Here is a 10524-nt window from a genome sequence, read left to right as displayed (position 1 = left end):
CTCAGTATTCAGTATGTAATGTGTCTGATTGTGATACTTTATCATATATACCAAGTTATAAAGGTTTCTTCATTTTGTTTATGTCAAAACTTTCGGACGCATGCTTTTCATTTGAAATAAACAACGAAACAACGTTGTTCCTTTTTCATTTGTGTGGTTCACGGATGTCCAAGGAACGGTAAGGTGCGAATCTGCTGTGAAGAAACATGTGATCGTGGATTCGAACACCAGATTCGTCTTGAATACTAGTATGTTTCGTGGTTTGTAAGCGCCACATCCTTGCTCGTGGCTTTCACCACGTCCAGGGCCTGCATACTTCTGGACTTTCCTCCCATATCGCGCTGCCAGCGCCACGACAGCGCATACACTGACCCAGTTGAAACCAACACGTACCACCTCCGCCTTCCACAAGGGCAGAGACCCAACGCCCACTGGCAAAGAAAAACTTCCAAGAAACATGTTCGTCCTCCATCTCAGTAGTGGCTGTTTCAATCTATCGGCCCGAACAGTATTGATACCAAGCTATACGACCCGTGAAGATCCCGGTAGAGAATAGGTCTTCAGCAACCCATGTTTGCCGTAATAGGCGATTAACGGGATCGGATGGTCCGGCTTGCTGACTTGCTTCATGCATGCCATCGTATCCCAAAAGCGTAGATGGATGCTCATGATGGTAATCACTCGATTGTCTGACAAAGCAGGTTCCATTGGGCGTAAGAGTCACAATAGCCTTAAAAAGTATATGGATGAAAATCAGTGATGACACCAATTGTTCGCGAAGGGATATGCATGTTCTGCCACTCACACAGAAGCATGGCCAAACGTCTGAACATGATTATCCTTCTACATATGACCTTCACCCACCCTCAATACATATCACCTTTACCCACCCTCTGTTTATATGACCTTCACCCACCCTCAAAACATATGACCTTCAGTGAACAAATCTTTGTAACATAACTCGGTGAACAGATCCTTATAAAATAACGTTGTCCTTTTGTCTTCTGTGAATGCGATTTTAAAACTCGCCACTGTCCATTGCTTGCATTGAACAAGCTGTATGGGCAGTTGCACAGATTGGGTGTAACATATATATCTCGTGTTTACAATGTCAGGTATAAACTTCACAATTAAGTATCTGATAACTTTGCCTAAAGGTAAATAGATTCGCGTACGGGAGCGCAAAATTCAAGCGTTACTTAAGAATACACAACGTTTCGTTTTAACACGTTTAGTGTTACTGTATCGGCCTTTGTTTTCGTGGTATTGGTTTTCCATGACAAAAAAACAAACACACATTGAATTAATTCATCAATACTTGTCAGAATTTTACACATTGCGGTACACGAGTCATGAATAGACGGTAATTTGGTTGTGCATACGCAGCCAGAGGGTAATTACAAGCGGGGAAATTCGCCAAAACAAAAACCACGTCACCACTGCACAAAACAATGCAGGGTTGTCATGGCGATTGCACAACAGCAAACACATGCCGACAGACACAACGCCATCATTCGCCTGAAAATGCAAGTAGACCCTAGAGACGGCGTTTCGTCTACCTTCATGCACTAAGCACCACTGTCTGGACTAAACAATGAAAAGATTCTGCAAAGCGACCAGCAATGAAGTAGTGAGTGTGATTTCATATTTATATATCCAGTTACACTAGGGATGGGCGATGTTGATGCTTTTCTTCACATTAAGTATCAGTATAAGATATTTCAAAACATCACTAAATCAAGCAAGCAATAATTACAAGTCTACTAGTGTGTGGATTGTGGACTTGAAGAGTATCAAAGTAGCAGGGTGTAGAGTTCCACATGTTGACGTCGAAACACGAACGAAATAATGTTAAAATGACGTCATAAAGGCAAAAAAGACTGCCATGGCGACAGCGTTAATCTTCGGAATGCAACCATTACTGAGATCCTATCAAACAAAACCGACTTCATCACGCTAGATACTTTAGAGAACTGAAACAATCGTATTCACCGGTAATGTGAAGTTGTAAATGAGAAAATCAACAAATAGTCGAAACCCGTTATCACGTACTCCTTGGCATGAGATAAATAGTTCCACTTATCCAAGGTTCGATACCTCCGACTCAATCTTTTCATCCTCTAACCTAGACATCAGTTAGTGAGTGACTGGGGTTATACGCCGCTTTTCACAGCGAATTCGGGCTGATTAGAACCATGCGCCTGATAGCCTTATGATTTGTTCTGCCTGTTAAAAGGAACAATTTCAACTCTTCGCTTCGAACGTAGTTGTATATTTCTAAAGACAAAAGATCCTGAAATAAGAAACTGGAAATAGATTCACACACTTAACCGCGCACAGACACTTTCAGTAATGAGAATTGTATCTGGAATAAACTGTGTTGAAATAGTTCGAAAACATGTGATGCTTTGTAGAGTTTATAATTTGAGGTGAGGTGAAATGGGGTTCAACGTCGCGTTCAAGATTGTTGCACCTATATGGCGACGTGTGTGTGTGTGTGTATTTGTGCGTTCGTTCGTGCGTGCGCGCGTGTATGTGTCTGTGTATGTGTAGCTGCATCTTACTCTTCCGGACTAATGCCGATTATATAGCCTAGCCCACTGATATATATCATGCCTCATTTCAACATCAATACATCAGACACAGAATACCGACCGAGTAAACCATTCCTTGTTTTAGCAATATAAAACATAGAGCCAGGCAGGGTAACAACAAGAACCATCTTTTTACGTCTTTTTTACGTCTTTTTACGCGGCAGGGGATCGAACCCCGAGACCTTCCGCTCTTCGGGCCGACGCTCTATCAACTAGACCAAGGAAGCGATCCTTATTATTGGAGTGTGTATATGTTTTTACCCCGCTTTTAGCAACATTCCAGCGAAATCACGGCGGGGACACCAGATATGGGCTTCACACTTTGTACCTAAGTAGGGAATCGAACCCTGGTATTCGGCGTGACGAGCGAACGCTTCAACCCCTAGGCTACCCCACTATCCTGTTACTGCATACCGACTCAATGTTTTTATTCTCTGACCTCGGTGAGTGAGTGAAATGGGTTTACCGTCGCTTTCAACATCGAACTCCGGCTCCTTGAACGGCTGGTCGATCCATGCCTTTCATAACATTATGATTTGTTTTGCCTAACGCCAACGGTTATCAGGAATAATTTCGCCTCTTGGTTTCGAACGTAGTAGAATAGTTCTAAACTGAAAGATTACAGACCGTGAAATAAGAAATTTGAAATATATACTCTATGATAAGAAGTGCATCATACAGAGACTATTTAAAATAGCCCTATCACATGGGGAGCTTGATCCGTGTTTATTGGAAACATGTAGATTGGAAGCAGTTTGTGATTGAGATGTAGTATGAGTGAGTGAGTGAGTGAGTTGGGTTTGTTTAGCTTACCTTCTCAGACGTCTTTCACTGGAATGGTTCTGAAGTACTGCAACGTCAAGGAAATGGTGGCTCAGCTGGAGAAGTCAGCCGATGTCCAGACAAGGAAACAACAAGTTGCAGCTTTCAACCAGGTACAGGGGATGATATACGTCACAAAGAGTGAGTGAGTGAGTTGGGTTTAACGCCGCTTTTAACAGTATTCCAGTTATATCACGGCGTGTCAGCTTAATGTGGGAGGAAAGCCCGAAGTGATGCAGGTCTCAGACGTTTACCACTTCGGTGAAACCCACGGGCACGGGTATGGTGCTGACAAACCTAGAAACATAATTGGGGCGAACCGGGATTCGAACCCACAATCATAGGTTTCTGGCGTGCCAAAGGGACGCAACTCTGCACAGCGAATCGCGGCGCCTTAGACGACTGGGCCACCCGTGCCCCCAGATGTAGTATGAAACTTGATATCAAATTGAACACCGATCTTCAATTTCTTTATATCTTGAGGGATTCATATTCACACAAAAGTCTGTTACTCCTGAACAAGACTGAAAGAAGTATGTCACCTGCACGGAATTTGATTATTCTTTAATTCCAAGCTGCTCAAAAGAGCATTTCATCATCACAAACAAGAGATATAAAGAGACAAATCCAAGTAATTTTCATGTAAAATCAAACCCGTGACGAGCAAACGCTTCAACCACTAGGCTACCCCACTGTCCTGTTACTGCATACCGACTCAATGTTTATATTCTCTGGCCTCAGTGAGTGAGTGAAATGGGTTTACCATCACTTTCAACAACGAACTCCTTGAACGGCTGGTCGATCCATGCCTTTCATAACATTATGATTTGTTTTGCCTAACGCCAACGGTTATCAGGAATAATTTCGCCTCTTCGTTTCGAACGTAGTAGAATATTTCTAAACTAAAAGACTACAGATCGTGAAAGAAAGAAAGAAATTTGAAATATAAACTCTATGATAAGAAGTGCATCATACAGAGACTATATAAAATAGCCCTATCACATGGGGTGCTTGATCCGTGTTTATTGGAAACATGTAGATTGAAAGCAGTTTGTGATTGAGATGTAGTATGAAACTTGATATCAAACTGAACACAGATCTTCAATGTCTTGATATCTTGAGGGATTCATATTCAAACACAAAAGTCTGTTACTCCTGAACAAGATTGAAAGAAGTGTGTCACCTGCACGGAATTTGATTATTCCTTAATTCAGGGCTGCTCAAAAAAGCATTATCCTCATAAACAACAGGTAAAAATAGACAAATACAAGTAATTTTCATGTAAAAGAATTATGAACATTTTTTAATGGAGTGCAATGATTCTATGTACACATAGCTGTAACATAAATTCTAAGCTAAAGTTAAAGGTGATATGCACTGGTACAAATAAGTGAAGATATATTGATCAACACAGTCACACTATGTATTAGTTATACTCAGTCACACAAAATATGACACAGGGAAGATCTGACACTGGTCACATGGGTCCATGTCAACACTGAGCTGATGATCTGTCAACACCACATCAGTGAATCTGCAGTTAGGAGGTGGTGGTAAATGTAGGTACTTATAATAACTTCAGATGGAATGATCAGTTGATTATGAATCAGTGGTCTATACTGTGTTACCACTACTGAATACTTTAATTTCACCTGAGATGTGATTACAAACATACACATGGCCACGTCCATCTACGCAAACTCCGTACGGGTACAAGACACCGTCATCTGCAGTAAGGAAGTGTCTAACAAACTGTCCTGACTCAGTCAGATGAACAACTTTATGTTTAGAGTAGTCAGCAACCAGGATGGCGCCTGTGCTGGTACTTGTGATACCCCACGGAGATGTCAGTGTTGTGTCTCCTGTCGGGGTGTAGGTGAACACAACGTCCCCTTCAGGTGTCAGGCACAGGACACACATGGAACTGCGGTCCGACACAAGGATGTTTCCTGTTCTGGTGGTACAAAGAAAGTTGGGATCTTGTAGGATGGTCTTTCCACTATGGACTGGACTGATTGACCTCAGCACGTGTCCCGTAATATCCAAAATATCCACACTGGGGGGAGACCGGACACATGCTGCGAGTGTTGATTGTGTCAGAGACGTTATACCGTGGTAATGTTTCTTGGTTGTGATGGTTGACAGCAGCACCAGGACAGGGTTGGCTTCAACTGTTACAATCTGTCTGGTATCTGGCACAGTGACCGCCACCTGGTTGTGTTTCAACTTTGTTATACCACACGGACCACTACTCAGGCTGAGCTTGCTGTGACCTGGCTGTTTTGTCTTGGTGTAGAAGGACTTCACACTCTTGTTGTTGTAGTCTGTGACTACCAGTGTGTCTGTGCCATTCACCACCACAGTCGTCACGTCAAACGGGTATGCTGTATTTCCATCTCCCGCAACTCTGATGTTAATGGTATCCTGTAAGCCATGAGTAGCCTTCAGGTCCAGCACACCCTCATACTGGATGTCTATCTCACCCAGCTGTAGATCGTCCAGTGCTCTACTCAGCTGATCCGTGTCCTGTCTGAACATGATCCTGGCTATTCTCCCATCATCCTTCAGGTCTGCGGCTCCGGCAGCCTCAACATCACCGACCTCACATCCCTGATACATCTCATACACATCCATGTCACACTCAGATTGTAGAGTCTGGTCTATCAGTTCAACCTGTTGTCGGTACATCTGTACTGATATTTCCCCTGACTTAATGTCGGCTGTCAGTTGTCCAATGTGCTTTTCCGAGACTTCTCTCAGTTCATCTAGGAGTTTGTTTTCCTTGAAAGTGATCTTCTCTCTCGCTTTATTACCGGAAGACTTGATCTCTGATTCCATTTGAGCATACCGAGCTTTTTCAGAGATCCCATTCGACTTAACTGTATCAACTTTTACTTTCATTTGGATTTGTTTCTTCATTATGTTTTCCTTCTCATTCAGAAGCTGGGATTTTAAAGCAGGTAATTCCGACTCAAGTGTGACAACCGAGTCACATTTCCTGTGATAGATAATACAACAAGTTTGACAGATGACTTTCTTGCAATCTTTGCACAGGAATTTGATGCATTCATCCTTGTGTTCGTTACACATGACCTTTCGTTTCCTGGGGATAATAACCTCGCTTGACAGATCAATTGTGTCATGATGGCGAGTGGATGAGATGCGTCTGTGTACCCTCTCGCATACGTCACACAATGCGTCATCGCAAATAGAACACCACACAGAGGCTGGAGTTGTCTCCCCTTCGCGTTGACAGCACGTGCAATATTTCGTATCTAAACAAAATAAGGAAAGATTGATAAAAACACAGCTGGCAATATACCACTGAGCGTGTATTGGTATATCTCAATGTATACATCTAGTGGTACTGAGTGAAGGTGATATTTGTTTATTGTTGTAAATACATATTATTGGTATATTAAACAGAATCTCACCAGCGCGTCTTTTGATATCAAATATATCAACACGAGTTGATAAATGTGGAAAAACTCTGAGACGTTTTCAATTTGAAGACAACAGTAATAAGCAGTGTCCTCAGTGTAAAAAAGTACTGCTAACAGTTTCAGAGCCATGAGTGATGTCATTTGATTGTGGCGTCATGGTAACGAATAACGTCACAATGGGCTGCAAAAAATTGTGATGCAGTTTGGGATGATAAAACATAGTTCACACCATTATAGAATCACACAGTAATGTTACATCTGTCAACAGATACAAGCATATGTACATGATGGACTTTTAGAGCGTTTTGCCTGCAACTTTACATACATGAAAATAATCTTTTTTGTCTGTAACATCTTCCTTTACAAAGGCCAGCGTGTCTGCATGTCGTATTTGGATGACTACAAACTTTATACAGCGACTAAAGCGAAACAATTGTTACATTACCAGATTGAGTATTCATTATATTCGTCCTGTTTCTATTACTTCTACAGTATTTGTTACAGTGAAATAACACAGAGCGCAATGGGATTGGGAGAATACCATTTAGGACATTGATTTGGACAATCCGTTGACACAATGCTGTTTGTATCTACCTTTACATCCGGGGCCAAATGAATCCAAGAGACCCTGGATGACAAAGCTGGGCTTGACATCATCCGCCCACTCCTCCACTGGTTTCTCCGGGGAAGACACTTTCGTCATCTTGCTGCAGAATGGACACAGGAGAGACTTGGCACTGATGGCTTCTGGTTTGGTTTTGGTGTAGTTGACCACACATTTCCGACAGAAGGTGTGATAACACACAAGGGTACATGGATTGTCAAACACCTCTGTGCATATAGTGCATGTGAGAAAATGTTCCTCCAGTTTCTGGGACGTCGCCATCTGTAAAAAAAGATAGAGAGACGCATGTGTAATGCCACATCATATCTTAAATGAGAGTCAATGGTCATTTCAAATTTGTGAAAATACTCCATATAAAAACACCAAAATGTTTCCACCCGCAACCACAGTTGCGCTTTTAGCTGATGTAGACCTGTGTATCCAACTCATGTTTTCAACAGGTTACGACAAAGAATTTGCTAGATGCATTAATCCAAGGACTGAATATATTCAGTTGTAATATCTCCAGCCCACAGTCGCTATAAAAGGTACACGGACGTTTATTGAAGCGTATGATATGCACTGACCTAGATATCGGCTCTCATTTGCATAACGAAAGTAGACTAGCTGTTATCAAAAGCCCAGAGCCAACACAATGCAACACACCTACAGCCATTATAAATACTTACTGTCTTAAAACCGTACGACATATAGATGTGATAGACACACTACATCCTCTGGAGTCAGTGTATCGTTAACAGACAAACGTTCGTGAGATAAGTCGCATGTACATAACGAAAGTAGACTTGGCAACACAGGGGTGGGAAGGGCACGAACGCTAAACACATCGCCACGACTGAATTATCAGCTGACTTTTACTTCACAGCCTGTCGATACATTACTGAGTAACGACGTCGCTTACCTCGGCCATTGAGATCATTGTTAGCCTTGTAGTGTACATAAAATTTGGCAAATATCACCCGCATGTCAACTTACCTTCACTTCCTTGATCCAACCAGGCGGTGTAGAGGGAGATTGCACACCGTGATGAATAGCTACTGGTAGTGACCTGTTATCAGCCGTAACAGCGCATGTGATCACGACTCGTTTTACTTTTGCTCGTTTTCAGCAGAAGAGAAATATATCTATCCGAAAAGGTTGAGAAAACTTGAGTCTTGTCGGGAAACATTTGCAAAACACTCCAGATAAGCACCTTGCTTAAATATTACTTTAGAGAAGAGACGCAGGGGTGTTACGTGACTCATTTACGCGTTGAAAAGCCCAGCAACACCATCATGCACATTTAGTTCAGTCGTTGCTTACAATATGTCTGTCATTTCTTACCAAAATACGATTTTAAAACCTAATTTAGCGCTTTACAAAATGTATAACCTGAATTTATCGCGAAATCCAAAGTAGATTTTGTGTTGACATCAGCACACACACGAAAGAAGTGATGTTTTCCTGCCTTGAACGTAACAGTAGCAATAGCCTGAGTATTAGGTTTACCTCAAAACTTATTAGATAGTTGGCAGTGAAGATTTCATTGAGTGATAACAGCCCAAACAGGAATGCATGGCTATGTTGTAGTAGAAGTAAGGTATTCGATGGAATTATGAGGACCTGGTGTCACCTGGCTGATTGTGTGTTCAGGCCATCCCAGACAGGGCAACCCACTTGAGTAGTCGATGTCATGTCGACATTGACTGGCTGCCTTGAATATATTTCTTGCTTCTTTTCTAACGTGACCTGAGTGGGAAGCTTGCTTGCTGACTGATTGTGGTATTCCACCACTTGTGACTAGCGTCCGCTTCTGAATAAGGACAACTATTCTCAAAAAGTATTTAAGTCAAATGTCATGTCGACATTGACTGGCTACTGGCTACCGCCGTCATATAGCTGGAATATTGCTGAGTGCGGCGTTAAACAACAAACAAACAAACGTCCCCCGCCAGGAATTGGGACAGGGGATATAGGAACGGAGTTCGTCTGTCCATCAGCTTCTCAATGGCGACAAAAACATTCAAAAACTATTTAAGTGTCCCTTGCTCCACGCTTTTCAACTTAGTGGGTGGGTGGGTGGGTGAGTTGGGTTTAATGCCGCTTTTAACAGTATTCCAGTTATATCACGGCGTGTCAGCTTAATGTGGGAGGAAAGCCCGAAGTGATGCAGGTCTCAGACGTTTACCACTTCGGTGAAACCCACGAGCACGGGTATGGTTCTGACAAACCTAGGAACATAATCGGGGCGAACCGGGATTCGAACCCACAATCATAGGTTTCTGGCATGCCTAAGGGACGCAACTCTGCACAGCGAATCGCGGCGCCTGAGACGACTGGGCCACCCGTGCCCCCTTCAACTTAGTGCATATCTGTTGAAATGGGGACAAGTTTTCTCAGAAACTACTGTAGTTACATTACTGTAAGTTTGCATGTTCATGTACGAGATATTTGTCAAGACTGAGTGCGAAAATTGTTCCGTTAATTCTTTTTTTAAAGAAGCTAAGGTCCTTGCTCCGTGATTTTCAACTTCATGCATTGTGTGTGCAATTGGGACAGGTTTTCTCAAAAACTACTAAAGTTAGTTAGTCAAGACTGAGTTCGAGAATTTGTGGCATAAATCATCTTTTGCAGAGAAGGGGCCTTTTGTGTCTATTGATTTCACATGTAATCATTTTTTGCTGATGACAAAGCGACCTTTGTGACTACCTCTTCTTTCGTCTTTTTAGGACTTTTCTATAGTTCATATTTACTACTACAAACACGATTCTATTGTGACCCATTGTGAGATATTGGTAACGCTGTTGTCTTGTTATCCCTGCTCTGTTACTCTGTATCTTGATATTCTGACCTGGTTGTAAATAGTCCATATGATTTTCCCCTGGGGGCCTCATGTCTTTGCTATTGGCATCCCTATCCGCATTCTCTCCGCTTCAAGTCCTCACCCATCCTCGATTATTCAGTACATTTCATCTCCATCCTTTTATCTTAAACGCCCTTGACCTATTTACCACAACAGCTTCGTTTGTGAGTCCAGTGTCAAATTACAACGTGTTATTAC

At 42.3% G+C, this 10524-nt stretch overlaps 1 protein-coding gene across 1 annotated transcript; it reads right to left on the bottom strand.

The window, feature by feature from the left end:
- Nucleotides 1-3962: 3962 nt before the first annotated feature.
- LOC124126322 (tripartite motif-containing protein 2-like) lies at nt 3963-8538 on the bottom strand. The gene is made up of 3 exons (XM_046489717.2): nt 8460-8538; nt 7454-7745; nt 3963-6691 (listed from the first exon to the last, which is right to left on the bottom strand). The coding sequence occupies exons 2-3, from the start codon at nt 7743-7745 to the stop codon at nt 5031-5033; spliced, it is 1953 nt and encodes a 650-aa protein (XP_046345673.1). The 5' UTR covers nt 8460-8538; the 3' UTR covers nt 3963-5030.
- Between the last annotated feature and the right edge of the window lie 1986 nt (nt 8539-10524).

Source organism: Haliotis rufescens, unplaced genomic scaffold, assembly GCF_023055435.1.
Source record: "Haliotis rufescens isolate VD_foot unplaced genomic scaffold, xgHalRufe1.0.p SCAF_17, whole genome shotgun sequence".
Taxonomy (NCBI): domain Eukaryota; kingdom Metazoa; phylum Mollusca; class Gastropoda; order Lepetellida; family Haliotidae; genus Haliotis; species Haliotis rufescens.
The sequence above is the reverse complement of the archived record's forward strand: the minus strand, read 5'-3'. Positions and strand labels throughout refer to the sequence as shown.